The 23,116-nt window shown below is 46.6% G+C and overlaps 1 protein-coding gene across 2 annotated transcripts in view; it reads right to left on the bottom strand.

The window, feature by feature from the left end:
- The window catches only part of STX7 (syntaxin 7), a 415,618-nt gene that overhangs the window by 175,168 nt on the left and 217,334 nt on the right, over positions 1-23,116 (bottom strand). For both annotated transcript variants that reach the window (XM_069606681.1, XM_069606680.1), the window contains exon 4: positions 19,802-19,892. In XM_069606681.1, coding sequence (XP_069462782.1) covers positions 19,802-19,892 — 91 coding nt within the window. The remainder of the gene's footprint in view (positions 1-19,801; positions 19,893-23,116) is intronic.

Here is a 23,116-nt window from a genome sequence, read left to right as displayed (position 1 = left end):
TAGAGCGTCCAGAGAGTTTAGATGAGAGAAGGCAATTGTGAAGGCATCACCACGGAGACCCCATGGTGGACCGGGGTCTCAAACTGCGCCGAAACCACTATGCGGATATGACTGCCTACCAGAAGGTTAACCAAGGAGCTGATAAACTGAATCAAGAAAGGATATGGGTATTGAGATGCTGAAGTGAAGCGGGACCATGAGAGAACGAAGAAAACAGCATACCCTGAACAGAGTCCCCGATGACAATACCCCAGGGAAACACAGGTAAAAGGGAGATGGGAGACCTAAGGGTAATAATTACGGGACAATTCATACTCGTCGCAGTAATATAAAAATAAAGAATAAGAAAACAAAATAAGAGAAATCCGAGTAATCATTATGGGCCATTCATACTCGTCCCAGTAATTTACATGAAAGAATAAGGACGTGGCATGATGATGACAAAGGAAGCCAGAGTACAATTAATATTGGAAAAGACACTACAATTAATATACAAACAAAAAGAACCAGAGTATTTAATGAGAGAAGTACAAATGCAAGAGAGAATGTAAACACTTGAGTGAGATAAACACACCTGGTGAAAAGGGCAACCACGAATATCTATCAAAGGCCAGAGAAGCTGAAGAGATAGAATACCATCACCTAAGTAAAAGAGAAAGATGTAAAGAGAAAGAAACTCAGACTGGGCATCAATACCCTGGGAAGATGGGAACGTCACCCTACAAAAAGAAAAAAGAAAAAATATACATATATACACACACACACACATCATAAGACATGCATTACTTAACGTAATAGCATTTCTGATGATTGTATCTGCTTAAATTCACATGCTGTGCATAGACTAGCGAGCAGTACCCGGAGATGGAGGAGGGAGGGGAGAAGGAACAGTAGTGAAGAGATGTCTTAGTACCGCTTGTCCCACCTGAGAATCAGACTTGGAGCGAGTATCCAGGCAGTAGCGTTTTGTAAAGGTGTGTACAGAACTCCAGGTTGCCGCCTTGCAAATTGACTCGAGAGGGACATTTGCAATGAATGCTATGGAAGCCCCAGTATCCAGAGTAGAATGTGTTCTAGGCTTGAAGGGCAGAGCTCTCTTGGCAAGAGAAAGACTGATGCAATTTACAATCCACTTAGACATGGCCGATTTAGAGACAGGGTCCCCTTCTCTACCAGCCGCCACCGAGACAAAAAACTGGTTGTTTTTTCTTAGTGGTCTAGTCTTTTCCAGAAAGTAAATGTCAGCCCTGCGTACATCTATAGTGTGTGTAGGCTTCTTTCTGCCAAGCTAGTTGGCTTCTGGAAAAAAGTGGGTAGTTCTATGGACTGGTTCAAATGGAACTTGGAAATGGATTTGACGCAAACCGTGGGCGAGTGTGCAGAACCACTTGTCTTTGTGGATAGTGACAAATGGGTCTATAACTCAAAGGGCCTGTAGTTCACCAACTCTTCTTATTGAAGTGACTGCCACCAGGAAGGCAGTCTTGTAAGTGAGTGCCTTAAGGCTAGCCTTATGCATCGGTTCTGTTAGCGAGAATTCTCAGAAATGTACTAATTCCCCTGTACCTTAGAGACCCCAAGCTCTTTTTTCTGGACTTTAGGACTTGTTATTTCTAACCTGGAGAGAGCGAGACCTTTTTTCCTCTCATGTATTTTTCTGTGATTTGGACTCTATTTATTTCGACTATGGAGTCTGACAAACTCCATAGGCATCATCTTTACATTGTGACACAAGGCACCGTCAGTGCAGTGACACAGGGAAGTCTTAGATTTCCCAAAGATTTAAATACTTTCTCTTGGGGAAACTACTGTTACCAAGAGCAGCGAAGTGAAATGGACTTCTTAACATAGGGTGTTGGAGGGGTTACTTACTATCCACTTTGTCTAGTTTCTCATGTAACATTTTTATATTACCCTTTCTACAATTAATGGCTGGTGGCAGTGGTTTACTTGTTACCATCATTGTGTGTTTTTACCACAAGTTGCAATTGCAGCTGCAGTAAAACAGCCATCGGTGCCCATTTTGTCAAAATAGCCGGTCTTCTTTTTTCGCCATTTCTTGATAGAAAGGTCCTTCTTGAAATTTACTCTGCGCGCCAAACCAGGTTTGGTCCCTTTGTTTGTTTTGCCTTTGGCAGGATTCACTGGTGAAGGCTGCCTTTGGATCCAGTGTCTCTGGCAGGGGTAGGAAGTGAGGGAGGTGCCCGCAACGCCCTGTGCTTAATCCCCTCAGTTACAGGAATGCACCCAAAGGTGATTGGCGGCCAGCTGTCTGTTCTTGGAGGAGAGGAAAGCTGCTGTGTGATGACAGCTAGGCTGGAATGAATAGGAGAAACCTGCATAAAAGGCTAGGCTTTTTGGCTTGGAAGGCAGAGTCGACCACTGGACGAAGGAATCCGAAGAAGAACTTGGAAGAGACACCTGCTGCAACTCCTGGAACGTTGGTTTGCCCAGTGAAGCCCTGCTGCTGTGCTGAAACTCTGAATTTGTTTCGACTAGAGAAGCCCTGCAGGGATGACTTCTCCCCTTGGGTTGGTGGGACCAATCAACCCCAAAGTGAACTTGTTTGGACATCCTCTCGGAGCTGGCTGTACTTACACTGCTGCTGGAACCGAAGTGCCAGGGAGAGGAACACAAGATCGAGTGGATCACTTTTAAGTCAGAACATCCTCCGGACTTCCCTGAAGTAGGACTGACCAAGCCTGAGCCACCTCAGAGTGCTGGACCCCAGATGCGAAGAAAGTCTGAAGTGGTATCCGAGAACCGCAGTCTTGCTATTTGCTATAGACGTGAGGAGCTGAAACCGCGAAGTGCCGCTGAATTGAAGTTTGCCCATTGCTGCCGCTAACCTTCCCATTGCAGTGCAGGGGTCCACAGACGTCCTCCCTCTTGTCCCCACGACTGAGGCCCAGGAACACCAGGATCTGCAGAGCTGTATAGGAACAGAAGCCGGCTGGAACCATTTCTGCTAACCAAAGGTACTGTAAACCGAAGAGGACATACCTATGTTTGTGTAGCCTTACTTGTTCTCAGTTGAGACTTGTCTTGGTTGCCCCTGCAGAGTTGCTTGCAGCTTTGCCCCTCACAAGCCTCCCAGCTTGTGCCCCTTCAAGTGATTTTATTTATACAAACTTTCCTAAAAACATTGTGCAAGACTTTTAATTACCTGCAAAGATCTTCCGCTCCCCTAGACTTTGCTCAACTAACATTGGCTGTCCTGGCTCCCTGAGAGACTCTTCTTTGACTTTGTGCTTTTACCTTTACCCCAGGAAAGGGTTAACTTACTTTGCATTTGAGGGTTCAAAAAGTACTTACCAGTTTATGAATTGTTAACCTTTGGTGCAAAGGTTAGATTGGGGAATAAAACAAACTCAGTATTGCTCTAAATGTACCAGTGATAAATCAATGTCCACAGTCTCCTAACTATTTAAGCCACCTGAGGGTGTTGGAAGTGTGTGTGCCGTCCCCAGTGGGTATCATCTGATTAGAGAAACGAAGAGTGTGATTTGAAGTATAATTTGAAGTGTTACATGTTTTTCTCCCTTCTCAAGAAGGCTTATATAACCGACTGCTAAATAAATTAATAATTGTTTAATCAAGAAACCTTGACTGTAAAAGTTTGTGAATAATCGTCATTGTGGATCTCTGTGTATGAGCCCTACTGCTCACATTGAGCCCTCTTGAGATGACCCTGGCTGCTCAGCCACACTACCAACCTGTGTAGTACAGGCTTGTACCAAAGGGTGGGTTCCTATTGTCAGGAGGACTGTTACTGTAGTCTCCCAAAGGGTACTGCACACAATCTTGCCTAACACTGGTTGCAGGCGGTGAGTGTCTATTGTAGAGTTGTTACATTGAGTATTTGCTTTGCTTTTTGTTCAACTAAATCCTTCACAAGGCTAAGCTCCACTAGAATAGCAATTGTAACATGCCATGTATGGATAACTTCAAACAGGAAGCCCTGATCATTTTAACAGTAGAACAGCTGAAAGAAATGTGTAGGATCAGGAATCTCTCAGTTAAAGGAAAGAAAAATGAACTAATTACAAGGTTGTTAGATCATCAAAAGGTGGGATAGTAGGCCTGTAACTCCTACTAATCCAGAAAATGCTGACTTGTGTGTTGCCAACGGGACCACTCACAAGGATTCTGGGGCCACTCACAAGAAGGATGAGGGAAAGCAGCACAAGAAAGATGACAGAGAATTCTAAATCCAACCACCCAAAAGAGGGCCACACACATTAGAAGGGTAGGCCATATGGGAAACCAGGTCAGTCTAGTGAAACCTCTGGAGCTAAACCATAGGGAGGTCAGCAGAAGCCCCCATTCCAGAAAACATTTGGTAAATGTTATGCTTGTGGGTTAACTGACCATGTGACAAGGGATCCCAGTTGCAAGGGTAAACCTTCAGGAGTCCACACTGCCTCCTTAGCCTTCATCCCTGAGGGAGACGTTCATATGGAAAGAGGAAACTCATCTTGTACATGAGAGCGAGATGTTCACTAACGGGCCCCTACGTCAGTGCTCACCCTCTATTACTTGTAAAACAAGATAGCTGCACCCTGTGAGGGACGGGGGTGCAGGATTCACTTACTCCAACACGACTCAATAAGCAGGACTCAGTAATTTGGCAAAGGGAAGTCTGGTTAATGACAAGTACATCATACAGGGAAGCAGTTAATTATGAGGTGTATTATGTGGCAAGCCAGTTGGCTCTCTGATGAAGAGACCTCTGAATCCAGGCTGTTTGGGCGCAATTGTGCACCATTTTATTTGAAAGAGATGATGTGGGTACCTAAGGCAGAAATGATAGGACGCCCTAAAATGATGCTACTGGGGTGGAAGATGTGGCGCAGGGCATGCCAGATAATGGAGACCCCGTTCCCGTGCTCTCCGCAAGTACCACTGGTTGCATTAACAGGGGTAGATGTACAGCTCAGAAGGATAATCAGAAACCACTGGGAACCGGTAGGATTGGCAACAATGGGTGATATTTGGCAGGAGGGTGCCATCATTACCTATGAGGGGCTGCGAGAAGAGACTGGGTTGCATGCAGGCCAGTATATTACATATCACAGAATGGTGCAGAAAATTAAGAGAATATGGCTCAAAACAGTGCTGCAGGAAGAACCAGATGCCACCATAGATATGATATACGACATAGCTGAAGGGGGCCATGAGATATCTAGAATATATGAGATGTTGATGTCCAAAGTGGGGAAGGAAGTCACACAGTTGAGACTAGATTGGGAAACGGAAGTAGGAGCCCAGATGGAGGACGGGATGTGGGAACGGGTGCAGGGATATCATAAGAAAGTATCTAGAAATGCGAAACTGAAACAGATACAACTGTATATTACGCACAGGGCGTATATGACACCCCAGAGGATATCTAGGTTTGAGAATCTAGGACGGCAGGCATGCCCCAAGTGTGATGAGGAAAACGCGGGCATGGTGCACATGTTCTGGTCATGCCCGGTCATCGAACGCTTCTGGGGTGAAGTAAAAGGGAAACTGGAAAGAAAGGGGGTCAGGATTGTAGTGGACACAGCACGGCCTGTTTGTTGGGGGGGGTTCCCAAGATCACAAAAGCTCAAGCATGTGAGTAAACTGAAAGATTTGGCTTATGTGCTTGCAAAAAGGAGAATTGCCATGGGGTGGAAGACCTGCCACAAACCAAGAGTGGAAGTGTGGTGGAGAGATCTGCAGAAATGGGCGGAGACAGAAACCATGGTATGGCAAGAAACAAGTAATGCAGGGGGGGAGGAGGAGACTGAGACCCTGATGGCTTGCAAATTACTGATAGCCGAGATGTTTGGGTCAATACAAGACCCGGCAGAACCTACAGAAGGAGAGACCGTACCACAGGATGCAGAAACAGAATGTGTAAAGTAATAGACTCGTAAGGGGGGGTGTGATAAGGGAAGCAGTGGCTAGAAGTGAATAATGTATAATGGAACGGTTGATCTATGCACTGCCCGTTTGGTGTGTATTGCTTGGTTGAATTGATTAATAAAAATGTTTAAAAAAAAAAAAAAAACAACAGGTAAGCAGTTAGGAATCCGCATCGTTGCGACCACCTGTCTCGCTCCGACTTCCTCGAACTTCAGTTGAACAGCAACTTTTATGCACAAATCTCATCATTGAAGTCTAATTCTACAAAACTCGTCATGTAATATAATTGGTTAGGAAAGGTAACTTAAGTATAGGTGTTATATCTGTATATGATAATGGAGCATGCGGATTGGATAACTCTTATCGGGTGGGCATCTACACCCCTCCCTCTACATCACACGTGATAGGCGTCACTACAAGTACAACGTCTCATTGGTTCTACGATCTATAGGACCCTAGATAACTTGGTACATTGCGAATGGGCAGATTACACCCCTAGACATAAATCTCCACTTTTAATTAGCAGCATGCAGAATGGACACCCAGGTGCCTGGTGTCCCAAGTTTCACCCTGCCTCTGTTCCATCAATCAGTATCTTGGGCTATTTGTCAATTAGTTGGCTGGGTATGGCCTCGAAACTGTAGCCTCTTATCAGGAAAAGTTATGGTTTTTCCGGTTCTGGGCGACATCAGGCGGTGGTACCTCTTCGCGCTTGGCTGATCACGTGTTAGTTCAGCATGAATCCGCTTCAGATTCCAGCTTTTCATGTATTTGTTCTTCTTTAGCCTTGCCACCTGCCTGGACCCCCCTTATCTTGACCTTCATAGGGCAGGCTGGTATGCTCTGAAGTTTGATTCTTGTTAGCTGCCGCTATCCTCCCTTTCTCTGGATTACCTCGATTTCCCAGGCAGGAGACGCTCTTTGTTGAGTTTCAATTCCGCTCCTTCTCTCGACTCTGGCTGGGTTATGAAACTTGGTCTGTTAGGCTTCTGGCAGCCTGGGTACATTTCTGCTTTACAAAATGGAGTCGCACTGTTATAATGTGCCTTGTTGAGGTAGATATATGGTTGGCGCTTGCCGCTCTACTCTCCTACTAAGCATTGCAAGCAGTATAATTTTCTTTAGCTTCTTGTGTTCCAAGCCTATTTACACACGTTTAACTGGTTGGTTGCTTCCATCTTGTCCTGTATCAACGTTTCTTTACGTTTTAACATTGTCTCTTTCCTGTGTCCGTTACATTTATTTTCATAACTGCTTGCACTGGCGTGCGGTCTTCGATAGCCGTTTTTGTTCACTCATGAATCTGTCCAGGCCCTTGTGTCATTTCCACTGGCCTTCCATTAAGGCTCTTTGGGTCTCTTCATGGACCGTCTGTAGGTACTCTTCATTTCGTCTCAGCGGCTGGTACGGCTGTCTGATAGGGTACCGTGCTGCCCAGGGTTGTCTGGTTATGGGCGCTTCTACAGGTACGGATCTTCTGATGTACACTGGGCAGAGTCCCAGTGCAGCTCTCGGTTGGTTCATTTGTTCCTCATACGTCACATACCTTGGCGAGTATGTTCCTGGTACTTGGACATGGGGGGCTGGGGTGAAGGCCATGCTTGGGACATCCTCTACAATCTATTGGCTGAAGAGCCCACTGGAGTCTCAGCCAGCGTTTCTTTAGTGTCTGTGGGTCTGTGAGAACAGCAGAATGTAGATGTGTAGAACTCTATTCCAGATAACAGAAAGAAAATATTACGAGGACAGTGCACTGTTGAATGGTTAGGAAACCCCTGCCATAAGAGACTGGGGCCAGCATTACAGTGGTGGATGAAACCTTTTTCAAACCCGAGGATGTTGCTAAAGCACACAAAGGCCCCACTAAGCTTGCTGGAGGACTTCTCCAGATGGTTCCAATACTACCAGCTCTCATCCAGTGCAACAACATGACTGTAAGAACACCGGTCGGTGTACAAAATGAGGTGCCTGGGAGTGTCCTTTGGGGAATTACTTAAAAGCTCTTGAAGGTCTATCAAGCACCCCCAGGCCTCCCAGTAAAAGGAAGCAGGTATAGACTAGACTGGCCAGAGAGGCAACTTTGGATGACTCTCAATGGGTAGTTACAGAAGTACCTATAACTCCCAGTCCACAGGAAGGACACCCTTCGAATTCCAGGAGAAAGAAGGAGACAGAGGGGTACCCCAGGTCTCAGGAAAGAAGAAAGGTATCACCTGTACATAGGGCAAGGAAATCCCCGAGAGGACAGTCCAAGGTCACACCTTTGACCCCTCTACCAGCTGAGGCTAAGTTTGAGGACCAACCAGAGGATGGTGAACCAGCTGCTGAGAAAAAACAGAGCTCGAGGAGGACCTCCCACCGTTGGAGATCTGGATCCTAAAGACCCTCCTGAGCTGCAGACTTTGCTTGCAGAAGGTGGGGCAGACTTCAGCAGAGGTCAAAGAGTGCCCTACTCTTGAAGGACTGTCAACAGGCAGCTTCCCAGCTGAAAGGGCAAGAGCCAGGGAAGTGTAGGCTGTACTGGGAGGATGGCCTCCTTTACAGTGAGCCTATAGAGTCTACCCCCGGGGACTACAGAAGACTTGTAGTGCCTCAGGAGGTGAGACCCAAGTTTCTACAGTTAGCCCAGAAGATTCCTTTGGCTGGCCACTTAAGTTTTAAAAAGACCAAGGAAAGGATTTCTCTATATTTCTACTCACCTAAGATGGGGTCTGATGTAGATAAATTGTGTGGAGCGGTCACAGACATCTGGCAAGAGTGGAGCCAAGAACGTGGCACCCTTGCTACCTCTCCCTTTGGTGGGAGTTCCTTTCGAGAGGGTAGGGATTGACATTGTTGGTCTCCTAGACCCTCCCACAACTTGTTACGCTCACCTGGTCTCTGCGGAGGCGTTGGGGCACGGTTGCAGCCCTCCCTGAACTTGAATCACCCCCTTCAGGCCTATCCCTCAGAAAAGCTTTGAGCAGTGGTATGTGGTGATACTGCTCCTGCGCGGAGATAAGAGTGTGTGAGTACGCCAATCTGTGATTGTTGTACCTCTCAAACCCTTCACCCCAAAGTACGGTTTCTGTGAGCATACGCTGGCCCATAAAGCTCACCTGTGAATTATGGAAGATAAGCTCTCCATCCTGCTACTTCTGGCAGGGGCGCGTCGAATGGGATCTAGTTCCTTCACTGATCCCTGATAAGGATTAGTCCAGTCCAGCTGCGACTATGCTTCTCCTTATGATTGTTAAGTCTTTCTTGAGCTCTTGTGATGCTGTTCGTTCTGTTTAATATCTTTATATGTTGCTCCTATTTATGCCCGCAATAATGTCTCTCTTCCGTTTTCTTCCCTTAGTTGGAAATGCAGCCTCAATGCAGCTGTGAGACGCGAGTCGCGGCCGGATGGCAGATGGATGCTACCGCAATGTTCGACAGCAGGTAAGTGATGGTTTAAGGAAAGCGTGAAGTATGGTGAAGCGCAACTTTAAACTGACTGTTTTTTGGATGTCTAACATTGTCTTCTGTTTTTCCTTGCAGGCGCTGTTGTCGACGATGGAGCGTGTCGTGCTGCGGTGCCAAGATGAAGATTTCGGCATTCCGGAAAGTATAAAGATGAATACTTGGTTCGCCGAAGAGATGTACAGGTAAGAACAGCTTCCCCCAGTTGGTAAGCATGCGGCAGGAAGCAGGATGTCCAGGAAGTAGGATCTTCAAAGGCAAGTCTGAGCTCAGGCGACGGTGAGCGTTAGAATAACGCGAAGCGTCTGTCTTGAGGATAGGGGCAGCTTATATAGCTGAGATCGTGGCCACGCCCATTAGGTCCGGCTTACCAGCCACACCCTGCCACTCCTAGAGAGTGAGCACGGGCGAAGGCAATCCATTAGCAGCCACACCCAAGAATACACTTGGGGCTGCTTAATGGATGAAATGTTCAAGGTTAATGCATCCTGCTTAATGGATGGAATGTTCAAGGTTAATGCATCTGAAGTGTTATGTCCATAATAAAAGCTTTTTCGTGTTAAATGGATGTTCTTGTTTACATTTGTCCATGAGCCTGGTGCCAAAGGCGCCAGGACAGTGTCCACCCAGGTCTCCTGTGCATGCGAACCCTGCATGCCTGTGCCCCAGACTTCACGACTATGACACATCTTCAGGCAACCGATTCAAATTGGTTGTGGTAGACCATGCTGCCAGGTATCCTGATGCAATACCTATGAGAACTGTTACTGGTCAGGTAGTGGCTAAGGCCCTCATTGGTATTTTTACCAGGGTAGGTTTTCCTAAGGAGGTCATCTCAGACAGGGGGATCAATTTTATGTCCCACTACATGCAAGCCATGTGGAAAAACTGTGGAGTGACCTACAAGTTCTCAACAGCCTACCATCCCCAACACAATGGGTTGGTGGAGAGGTTTAATAGAACTATGAAGCGCATGATAGGTGCTTTAGAAGAACCCCTTAGAAGAAAGTGGGACCTTCTACTGCCATGCCTTCTCTTTGCTTATAGAGAAGTCCCTCATGAAGGGGTTGGCTTCAGCCCCTTTGAGCTCCTCAATGGTCACCCGGTTAGAGGTCCATTGACCCTAATCAAGGAAGGGTTGGAGAGTGCTCCTTCCCACAAGCCAGTGAGAGCCACTGACTATGTGTTAGGTCTCCGAAGGAGCATGAAACCCATGATGACAGAAGCTTCTGGTAACTTGAAAGCAGGTCAGGCACTGGTTAAACATTGGCATGGCCAGAAGGCCAACATGGTTGAGTTTACTGAAGACCAGCAAGTTCTAGTTCTGGTACCTACAAGGCAGAGGGCCTTACAGGACAAATGGATTGGACCCTTCAAGGTTGTGGGAAAACTTGGAGAGGTCAACTATTTGGTGGACTTGGGCAATCCCAAAGAGGTCCCCAGGGTCTTTCACACCAACCACCTACAGGCATGTCTCCAGACCAGAACTAGGAGCTTTGCGCTTAGCCTCTGATCAGGAGGAGGAGGAGAGGGAACCTCTACCTGACTTTCTCAGGGGACAGCCTTTAGATGGAAAAATAGGAGTTAAACTTTCTTCTGATCGGACTCTGAACCAACAGGGAGGAGTGGAAAGTTCTGTTAAATCAGTTAGCCTCGATTACATGTTCACCACCCACGGAATAACTAGGGAGGTGGTGGGCTCAGAATACAAATCCAGGATACTGTCGGATCACTCCCCCATGGTCCTGGAGTGGAGGCATCAGCCCCCAAGAGCCAGTGTTCCCACATGGAGACTCAGAGCTGAGGCCCTGAGAGATGCTTCATTCAGAGAGGACCTTCGGGAGGAGATAATGAGCTAGCGTGGAATCGGAAGGGACCCTATGGGAGGCCTTCAAGGTGGTAATCAGGGGGGCGGCCATTTCCAAATCTAAAGGGCTCCAGAGGCATATAGTGCGAGAGTTGCAGGATATTGAAAAGAGATCCGAAATAATGGAGAAAGAGGGAACCTCGCAAGAACAAGCGGAAGGGGCGAGCCAGCTTCAATTGGTGCGCGTAGAGCTATGGGACAGGCTCAGTAACCTGAATTATAAGAAATATACTGAACGGCAACATGCTGCCGGGGACAAAGCAGGAAGGCTGCTAGCGTGGCTATATAAAAATGAGGAACAAAGGCCTGCAATTAGGGAGATAGTGGGGGAGGCGGGACAAATCTGCAATACCCAGGAAACGGTGAACGAGAGATTCCTCGAATTTTACAAACACCTCTACGCAGAGATAGGGGAGGACATGGAAAGCGAAACTCACGAGGTCCTAGAGGACACAAGATTGCCCCAACTAAGCACAGAAGATAGAGAAAACTTAGAAGCCCCTGTTACGGTGGAGGAATTAGAGGCAGTGGTGATGCATTTACCCACGTGCAAAGCCCCTGGCATGGACGGGCTCCCCAGCGAGTTTTATAAAACATACAGACAAGAGATCCTTCCCCCGTTGCTGGCCATGTTGAACGAGGCATAGGAGATTGGAAGGTTGCCGGAATCCATCAGAGAGGTGATGATCATTCCCCTCCTTAAGCCAGGCAAGCCCAGAGTGGACTGTGGGTCGTACAGACCACTGTCCATGCTGAACCAAGACAGTAAGATCCTTACAACAGTACTCGCAAGTCAACTTATGCCAATGATAAATAAATGATACAACCAGACCAAACAGAATATGTTCCGGGTAGGAGCATATCCGACAACCACAGGAGGCTCCATCATATGAGAGCAGACAGAGGGTGACCCAGACAAAATGGCATTAGTGTCACTGGATGCAGTCAAGGCTTTTGACTCGGTCCGATGGCCATGGCTGATGGCGGCTCTAAAGGGATTTGGGATGGGACCTGGGTACTTGCGGTGGGTGAAAATGCTTTATAGCTCCCCCACAGCCAGAGTAAGAACTGGGAAGATGATTTCGGAGAGTTGGCAATTAGGCAGAGGTACGAGGCAGGGCTGTCCATGGTCACCAATGTTCTATATACTAGCAATCGAGCCCCTGGCTATCTACCTCAGAACAGTACGGCGAGATAGGGGAGCGCACCAAAGGGGGACTGCACCTAATATCGCTATATGCAGATGATATGCTTATATACCTGCGCTACCCGGAGGATAACCTGCAATACATCTTAGAAGTGATGGAACACTATGCGGCCTTCTCCGGGATAATGGTCAACACCAACAAATCAACCATGTTTCCCTTGGGCAGATACAAAGGCATTCCACAAGCTCAAGCTGTCTGAGAAGGGGATTAAATTAGACACAGAATCCATTTGGGCATGCATGCTAGGGTGGATTTACCAGGCCACGTAATTTGAAACATGTATGCAAACGCAAAGGTTTAGCATCCATCCTGGGCAAGAGGAGAATCGCCATGAGCTGGAAAGCCGTCACAGACCTAGAGTGGAGAGGTGGTGTGAGGACCTCCTTAAGTGGCCAGACGCGGAGACAATGGCATGGTACGAGGCAGCTAGCAAAGGGGAGGGTGAAGAAGTGGGGCCACTGATGGAATGGAGACAAATGATAGCCTCGCTACATGGGTGCACCCGCAGTGACGAGGACCTGCTCGAGAACCATGAGGTGGACTTACCCTGAGCAACAGATACCGGAGGTACAAGGGGGAGTGCTCAAGTTTTTGGGGGATGTACAAGGGGGGGACATTATAGAGACATACACTTAATGCATATTGTGATACACATGTAACTGCAAATGTCGAGAGTGTAAGTTATATGTTGTCTGTGGAAAATCAATAAAACCTTTAAAAAAAAAAAAGAAAAATCAGTTAGCCTCCCTGTTTTCACTGACACGAGGCATGACCCCTTGGGGCCAGCATGATATCCTCACTGGTGACTGTCTCCCTGTCAAAAGCAGGGGTTACAGAACATCAGGCCATGTAAGAACACACAAAGGAAGAGGTCAAAAAGATGCTTAATCTTGGGGTAATAGAGCCATCTACAAGTCCATGGGCTAGTCCTGTTGTACTAGTGCCAAGGAGTTGAGATTCTGTGTGGACTATAGAGCTCTTAATGCAGTCACCACGACTGAGGCCCATCCTTTACATAGGACAGATGAACTGGTGGATAAATTTGGTTCAGCCAAGTACCTCAGTACATTTGACCTAACATCAGGCTATTGGCAAATAGCTCTGACAGACCATGCCAAGGAGAAAACTGCATTTTCTACCCCATGAGGCCTCTACCAGTTTAAGTTCATGCCTTTTGGATGAAAGAATGCTCCTGCTACATTCCAAAGGATGGTAAATCATGTTCTTAATGGGATGGAGGACTTCTGCATGGCATACTAGGATAATATTGCAGTGTTCAGCCCTGCTTGAAGGATTGTGGTACAGTTCCTGTAGTGAGCGACAGATTTAAGAGGTTTCTGTAGTATTCTGATGGCGTTCCTTGTGCAAGGATTGATTTGTAGATGTCAGGGGGCTAGGGATCCATGGATGATACCACTTTCTTGATTTTATTCTAGGCGAAGATTGCGTCAAAAGGTGTGTCCTACCAAGTGTGCTGCCCCTTTGACCAACTGTTGTAGTTTCATGGTTGCTAGCTGCCCAATTAGTAAGTTAGCTTCTTTTTCGAACCACATGTTGAAGTCCGCCAGGATTATTAGATGTACGTGTTCGATGGCTATGTTGGTGATGGCTTCTATGGAGTAGTCAACGAAGGTTTATGTTTTTGGGTTTAAATAGCGCTTTAATCCAAAGTGCTTTACAGTATAACAACAAGGTACAATAAAGAAAGAAGCATATATACAAACATGAAGCAAACCAGTGAGACAGTATGTAGAACAATTTACTGAGTGGAGGGGGAGAGGGAAGGAAGAGGGAGAGGAGGTTGGTAGGAGGTTGCATCATAGGTCGGCGGTCTGTAAACCAGTATGAATTTGAGGGGTTTTTTTGATTCGCTGATAGGTGTATGACCATGGTTTCGCAGTTGAGGATGTTAAGAGGTTTGTCTGTTTTCACTTTCAGGTGTTCTTTGAATGCTATTGTGAGGCCTCCCCCTTTTTTATTTTTCCTGTTTAACTGAAGGCATTTGAAGTTGGTGGGGAGGCAGCTTTGAGTGTGATTTTGTAGTTGTCATCCAGCCATGTTTCTGTGATGAATAGGATGTCGATGCCATTGTCGCAGAGAAGGTCGAAGATCTGATGAGTGTTTTGACATGGATCTCGCGTTTATTATGTTGCAGTGGATTTGGAAGGTATAGTTTGGTTTGCGCTTTATTGTCGGCATTGTCTTTTGACTGGTGTTAAGCTTTCCTTCTAGGTCGATCTCGAGTTGAGGTATTGGTACAGTTGCGTCTGTCTCGTCGAAAAGCTCTTCTAGGTTCAGTCTTGGGTTTTTGTTTTCATCCGGCTCCTCTTCTAAATTTAGTGGCTGTCAAGCAGAGGGTCTTCTTGTTTTGGTGATGTAAGGCGTTAGGGCGTCGAATATGCTCTTGTTATTTCTAGTTTTGTCCGTTCTTATTTGTGGTTGTGTTTGCCTTTTTGCCAATTCTCCAATGGTGTGACGTAGGTCACTGTTCACAGAGCGATCCCAGTGTGGCCCAGGCTTATATTCACGGTACTATCCCAGTGTTAGTAATCACAGTATTTTCTTAGGAAGGCAAAAATCAATAAATCACATTACTATTCTGTTGCGGTGCTTTCGAGATGCGATTCAAGTCACTATGTGGTAGACTCCAAGAGTGTGGCGCAGTCTAATAGTCAAAGTACCGTCCCAGAAGGCTCAAGCTACTCGCCAAAGTACTATCCCAGAAGGTAAGCCAATAATCACAGTACCATTCTATTGTGGTGCTTTCTAGATATGATTCAGGTCAACAAGTGCTAATGTCTAAGGGTGTGGTGCAGTCTGATAATCACAGTATTATCCTAGAGGGCACAAGCTAATAGTCACAGTACCATCCTAGAAGGCAGAAGCCAATAATCACAGAACTATCCCAAAGGAACAAGCCAATAATCACAGTACTATCCTAGAAGGCACAAGTCAATAATTGAAGTACTATTTTATTGTGTTGCTTTCTAGATGTGGTTCAAGTCAGTAAGTGGAGAACTCTAAGGGAGGATAGTCTAACAATCACAGTATTATCCTATGGAACAAGCCAATAATCACACTACTATCTTAAAAGGCACAAGCTAAAAATCACAGGGCTATTCTGTAGTGGTGCTAATCTCTAAGGGTGGGGCGTAGTCTAACAATCACAGTATTCTCCTCAGGAACAAGCCAATAATCACAGTATTATACTAGAAGGCGCAAGCCAATAATCACAACACTATCCTAGGAGGTGCACGCTAATAATCACATTGCTATTGTATAGTGGTGCTTTCTATATGTGAATCTGGTCAATGTGTGCTAATCTCTAAGGGTTGGGCGCAGTCTAATAATCGCAGTATTATCCTAGCGGACAGAAACTAATAATCACAGTACTATCCTAGAGGCGCAGTAACAATCACAGTATTATCCTAGAGGGTGCGGTAACAATCACAGTATTATCCTAGAGGGCACAAGCAAATCATCAAAGTACTACCCTAGAGGTCACAAGCTAATAATCACAGTACTAGCCTAGAAGGCGCAAGCTAGTAATCACATTACTATCCTAGAGGGTGCAAGCTAATAATCACAGTACTATCACAATGTAAGTAGGTTTGTTATGTGGCAGGGCTTCCAGAGTAGAGGGATTGCTCTACTCCCCACCCTGGCCACCCCTACCTTCTTTGTCACTGCTGGTTGACGGCTGGCTACCGACTTCCCCTGCGGACACTATCTGGAGACGCTCTGTTGAAGTTGCCCTTTCCCTTGGGGCCCTTAGCCGCAGGAGCTGCCGGGCAGAGGGTTGCACTGGGATGGTCCGTTAAGACCAGACAACTAACCAATCACTGGTGGAGGGAGGGCTGCGAGGCGGGCAGAGGGAGGGGAAGAGGAAGGAAGGGAATCGGGAAGCGAGGCAGCACGAGGGGCCTGGGGGCACACAAGAACACGGCCCAAGATCAAAAAAGGACCACGAGGGTCAGAGGGTCACACCAGCTCACCTGGGAACGCCAAGTGGCAAAGGCCCACCCAGGAGTGGATTAAATCCTCCCGTCGATTGGTCTGGGAGGGATGAGTGTTAGGGAGAATTCTCAGAAATGTGCTAATTCCTCTCTACCTTAGAGACCCCCAGCTCTTTTTGCTGGACTTTAGGACTTTAAATCTCTAACCTGAAGAGAGTGTAACCTTGTTCTCCACTCTCTTATGTATTTTTCTGTGATTTTGACTCTGTTTCTTTTGACTTTGGAGTCGGACGAACTCCATAGGCATAATCTTTACATTGTGACAAGATGCACCTTCAGTGCAGTGACACAGGGAAGTCTCTGATTTCCCAAAGGTTTAAATACCTTCTCTTGGTAAAACTACTGTTTCCAAGAGCAGTGAAGTGAAATTGACTTTACTTACATTTTGTAACTTTCTAGGCTCAGCACACACTATCTTACCATAGGGTGCTGGAGAGGTTCACTTAGTATCCCCTATGTCTAGTTTCGCATGTAACATTTTTATGTTACCCTTTCTACAATTAATGGCTGGTGGCAGTGGTTTACCTTTTACTACCATTGTGTTTTTACTGCGGGCTGCAATTGCAGCTACAGTAAGACACCCATGGGTGCCCATTTGATCAAAATGGCCCCGGTCTTCTTTTTTTGCCATTTCTTGTTGGAAAGATCCTTCTTCAGATTTACTCTGCGCACCAAACCAGGTTTGGTCCCTTTGTTCGTTTTGTCTTTGGCGGGTGAAGTGTAGCCCGCCTCTGGCTCCAGCGTGTCTGGCAGGGGTAGGAGGTGAGGGAGGTGCTCGAAACTCCCCTGTGCTTAATCCCCTTATTTACAGGAATGCACCCAAAGGTGATTGGCCGGCTGGCTGTCCTTGGAGGACAGCCACCCTGCTGTGTGATTGACGGCTAGGATGGAATGAATGGGAGAAACCTGCATAAAAGGCGAGGCTTTTTGGCTTGGAAGGCAGAGTCGACCACTGAACAAAGGAATCCGAAGAACTTGGAATAGACGCCTGCTGCAACTCTTGGGCCGTTGGTTTGCCCGGTGAAGCCCTGCTGCCGTGATGAAGCTCTGAATTCGTTTTCACTAGAGAAGCCCTGCAAGGACCACTTCTCCCCTTGGGTTGGTGGGACCAATCAACCCCAAAGTGAACTTGTTTGGACATCCTCTCGGAGCTAGCTGTACTTCCACTGCTGCTGGTACCGAAGCGCCAGGGAGTGGAACCCCAAACTGAGTGCATTGCTTTTAAGACAGGCCTGTGTTTCAGGAAGATCCCCCGGGCTCCCTTGAAGCAGGACTGACCAAGCCGGAGACTGTGGTGGTGCCATTTGCTATAGACGCGGGGAGCTGAAACCGCGAAGTGCTGCTGAAATGAAGTTTTCCCATTGCTGCCGCCAACCTTTCCATTGCAGTGCTGGAGTCCCCAGACGTCCTCGCTCTTGTCCCCACGACTGAGGCCCAGGATCACCAGGATCTGCAGAACTGTACAGGAACAGAAGCCAGCTGGAACCATTTATTCTAACCAAAAGGTACTGTAAAGTTAATAGGACTTACCTCTTGTGATGTTGCCTTGCTTGTTCACAGTTGAGACTTGTCCTGGTTGCCCTTGCAGAGTTGCTTGCAGGTTTGCCCCTCACAAGCCTCTCAGCTTCTGGCCCTTCAAGTGATTTTATTCCTACAAACTTTTCTAAAAACATTGTGCATGACCTTTACTTACCTGCAAAGAAGATCTTCAGCTCCCCTAGACTTTGCTCAACTAACATTGGCTGTCCTTCCTCCCTCAGAGACTCTTCTTACCTCTGACTCTGTGCCTTTACCTTTCCCCCAGGAAAGGGTTACATTGACTTTGCATTGGAAGGTTCAAAATGTACTTACATGTTTGTGAATTGTTAACCTTTGTTTTATTCCCCAATCTAACCTTTGCACCAAACTAAGTATTGCTCTAAACGTACCAGTGATAAATCAATGTTCACAGTGTTCTAGCTATTTAAGTCACCTGTGGGTGTAGGAAGTGTCTTTGGGCCATCCCCAATGGGTATCGTCCGATTAGAGAAACTAAGAGTGTGTTTTGAAGTATATTTGAAGTGTTACATGTTTTGCTCCCTTCTGAAGAAGGCGTATATAACTGACTGTTACATAAATTAATAATTGTTTAATCAAGAAACCTTGAGTGTAAGAGTTTATTTGAATACTTTTCATTGTGAATCTCCCCACTGCTCACATTGACCCCTCCTGAGATAGGCCTGGATGCTCAGCCACACTACCAACCTATTTAGTACAGGCTTATAACAAAGGTTGGGTTACCTATTGCCAGAAGGACAAGGTTGCTGTAGTCTCCCAAAGGGAACTGCACACAATCTTGCCTAAGACCTACCAACCCTCTAAGCATCTCAGATCCCACACAGCATTTTGCCTAGTGATCCCATCTCACAACTCATCCAGGCTGGGCGGTTCCTTCTCCTCCGTCCAAGCGCCAATCATCTGGAACTCTCTACCACTACACATTTGCAACACTGAAAACCAGCTGAAATTCAGAAAGGCCCTAAAATCCTGGCTTTTCCCAATATTCCACTGAACCCTTATACCTCGAGACTGCTCTGATGAAACCAACATCCCTTGCACCGATTACAACACAGTGGCCGGCAGCTTTCGAAGCGGCTCACTTGACACACTATAATCCCCATGCACAACAGTTTTCCCACCTGACAAATAGAACAGGGAAGCCTGCAGCCCTCACTGAGGCACACTGCAATAAACTCATCCACAATCAGCGCATCATCAGACCCTTGCACTAGAGAGACCATGAAAAACAAGACCACGCCGTCTGCACTGGACAAAGATCGCTCCAGCCGAACAACTCAGAAGACTACAGTACTTATAACCTTGAAGACTACTGTACGTATATCTTACACCACATCTGTGGACACAGGCCACAAGCACGGCCAAGCAACCATGCACCATAGAATGCAGCTACTGCTATACTTTCCAGTATAGCAGCACATATAGCCGTCCACACTGAAACACCAGACGTACCTCAACACCTCTGCCACTAGCATACGGCGACTACCAACTAAAAGAAATTCAGCATAGATTGCCACACATCGACTCTCTCAACAATAGCACTCTATCGCAACCACCAACAGCACCCACCCACGTGCCAGGCCTCTTTTTGGGCTGCTTAATCGAGCCTAGCCAGCCACCCAAGTCCTAGACCGACAAAAATGCACACATGCATCTCTTAGACCTTTCCAGCACATGGACTAAGGTCACGGAGGGTGTTCCAACCGAAAAAAGCACATTGAGGCCATACAAATGGGGAAAGAGCGCTATATAAAAATAACCAAATACAATACAATACTTGAAGGAAAATACAATGTCACTTGAAATGGTTATACCTGCTCACTCGTTGAAGGCAGAGATGCAAACTCTTTCAGGCGCCGCTCAGTTTCTTTGGCAAGCTGGTTCGTTAACTGTTTCTTCTGTTGACTATGAAAAGTAGAGAGACACACATGATTGTGAACAGGTTTCATCTGTGATAGCGATGGGCACATTGATTGACATTATGAGGAAACAGACAGGAAACACGTAAACCATGCCTGTTGCGTTACATAAGGGGGCTGATCCTAATTTTCAGCACACCTTTTGGGCACAGAATCAGATGTCCTTCTACCAGATTGTGTCTCAAGGGGCATGAAAACATCTTTCCCTCGAAGCACAGGAAAGATATGGTCAACTGACCGAGTTGCTGTCATCTGAATCAGGAGAGGCAAGTTCAAATTGAACATGTTAATATGTGCAAAGTCAACTAAACATGACAAACCAACCAAAGTGTGCATTCAGAAACGTTCCCAACACAGTGTTTTCTGCATTGATCTCTTAACACTGACCACTTTGACTCCCGTCACCCCAAATTCTCAGAAAAGGCCATTACTGAAACCTGGACCTCCCTCCATGACACAGCAACTCCTGTTGCACTCCATTCTGACGTTACGCATCTTTTCCCCTCTCCTCTTGACTCTCTAAAAACGGTGGTGGTGTTGGCCTCAGGATCACTAAAGAATCATCATCTGCACCCACTCTCCTATTGAACCCATTGCCTGCCTCCTTGCTCTCCCCCTTTCATTATTGCTCACCTGGAACCCCAATCTCTTCGCTGACACAGAACTACCTCCTGCGTGTTTCCCAGCTGATGCCGGCCAATCAAAATGGGTGATTTCAAACTCGCCACCATCACAACGACCCATGAACTCGACTCTGCTCTCCATGTCCATCCCACACAATCTTCCTAGACACATACGAGAATGCCACTGATCTCATCTGCCCATCCCCCACTCATCTACTCCATCTATTTACCCTCTCCCTCTGACCACTCACTTATTCATTCACATCACCACCTCTATAGCCCTAGTCACGAAGATGATTGCAATCATGAATGGGACAAGACCCAATATTTTCTGTTGTGATATTTTATTAAAGCATGTGTATACAGGTTGGCTTTTCAAATGTATGATCACACATACCAATAATGGCGAAAACCGAGGTGGACTACAGAAACCCTTCCTCTCACGGTAAGGACAAAAACTAGTTTAATTTGTTCCAGCTCCCTCTCCCGGAGACTGGGAGTCGTTTGAACAAGTCTGTAGTTCCCAATCTTGCAATTAGTCCAGGTTTCTGTCGCAACTAATAGTTGGAGACTTGCCAGAGTCGTGTATCCCGTGACAAGTGTGAGAAACCTGAAGGCATCTCCCTAGCTAGTCCCTGGGGCTCTGTCATCCAGGTGGCCAGGACACGGCATCGCTATTGGATCCAATTCCTGGGGGTGGACCAGTGAGGGAGGATCACCTGGATGGGGGTGTCCTTGGGGAGTGGAACACCGATGGGTGAGTCACGGTATGCCCCTTTTTTCAACACCTTTTACCCATCCTACCACATTCCAAAACACTGCCTCCCCTTGTCTGATACGAACACTTTCGCACAACATGAAAGACAACAGACTAACACCAGAGCCGTTTACCTGACATGTCCCAATACAAGGGTCAGACAAAGTCAGGCAAGTGACCAGAATCACACACACCCAACGGCCCTTTCCGTTCCCCACAGGCATAAAAGGTGGAGCACGAGAGCACAGGACGAGCAAGGCAGACCGCACAACATGATAGCTAACTCAGCACGGCAGTTCAAGAGGAGGAGAAAGGCGCGCATACCAGGAGGGTGACAAAGAGAGAAGCGACCTTGCCCTTTCCAACCAAGGCCTGTGAAACCTATGCAGAAGGAATCATAAGACCACAAACAATAGCCAGCGTGTGTTCCAGCTGAGCAGCTCATGTTAACAGTCCACAAGACCCCCCTCTCCTGATTAGCAAGCCGGGGAGAGATGCTGGTCTCTGTGGTACCAACCTGCACTCCAAAGAGAAAGAAAGCCAAGTGGTTCATCACAGCTGGTGAGTCGAGGGGAAAGTCGATAAGAAACCGAACTGTGTTGAATGAAAAGTAACCAACGGCTAATTTGAACTTTTGAAAGGTTTAAAAGAAACTATATATGAAAGGGGGAAAACCAGCAGCAGTGGAGTCCGGCACCATGTGGGTGCTCATGAAGGAAACTCTGGGCGATTACCAGATGGTAGAGACTACCGTAATCAGAAGGCCTTGGGAAGAGGCGAAAACAGGTCAAAGTTGTCATGCAGCAGTCTTGTAAAATCCTCTGTACTGTCGAAAGTCTTTGACTGAGAGACGATTGTGAAAGAAAGGGGAATGAATCCCGCTAGGTAAAATGAGCAAATGACCAATGTTTTATAAAATTTCGCAAGAGTGAACCCGGCAGAGGGAAGCCGACAAAAGGGGCGAAGCCTGAAGAATTGTTTAAAAAGACATTAAGATTTGTGAATACAAGAAGTATTGTAACACCAGGGGAAGTAATTGTCCCCCTTGTTAAGTGGGTCCGAGCCCGGTTGAGGGAGATCCAGGGGTGAAAAGTCCTCCCCCAAAGTCCATTTGGAAAGGTTGTTTTTTGTTGTTGAATACATCAGGCCCTCGAAGGCAAGAGACTTTTATTGAAAAGAGACTTCACCATCGAAGAACCTGATAGCTGGAACTGAACTGTCTTGGAACTGAACTGTTGGCTCATGCTGGGAAAGCAGGAGTGTGTGCTGTGCCCCAAGTACCAACTTGTCCCGTGCAGAAACCGAGGGTAAGGGCGACCCCTGGCAAACACCTCCTGAGTTGTTATTTGTGAACACTTCTTTCTTTATTGAAATACCTATCCCACGCTCTTTCTGTAATTAGTTGTACGGATTTGGCAATAGTTTTTTTTTTTAGTTTAGGCCTTTTTACTTTGACAAGACGCCACAAGAACTGCCTTATTTTTGACTTGATGGTAGAAGCTTGCTCCCATCTTAGATTTAGTTTGGCGCTTTTCCACCCTGCATTTACAGTTTAATAAACACCCTTGAACTGTGATCACTTGTGTCTGTCTTTATTGTTGCCACCATGAGTTCCATACACAAGGCAAACACAACTACTAAGAACAGGATAATCCTCATGGAGCGACAAGTCATTAGCGACTGTGGTCCCACGAGCTAGTCATGGTCTTCTTCACTGCGCACTAGGTGTTGACCCATCTTTTTACACAGTATCTTGTATAGATTGCCGAATCACTTGCATCCTCAAGCGCAGCCAAGGGCTATGTCCTTAATTTTCCTTTGTATTATACA

This window comes from Ambystoma mexicanum, chromosome 4p, assembly GCF_040938575.1.
Source record: "Ambystoma mexicanum isolate Mex_15411 chromosome 4p, UKY_AmexF1_1, whole genome shotgun sequence".
NCBI lineage: Eukaryota > Metazoa > Chordata > Amphibia > Caudata > Ambystomatidae > Ambystoma > Ambystoma mexicanum.
The sequence above is the reverse complement of the archived record's forward strand: the minus strand, read 5'-3'. Positions and strand labels throughout refer to the sequence as shown.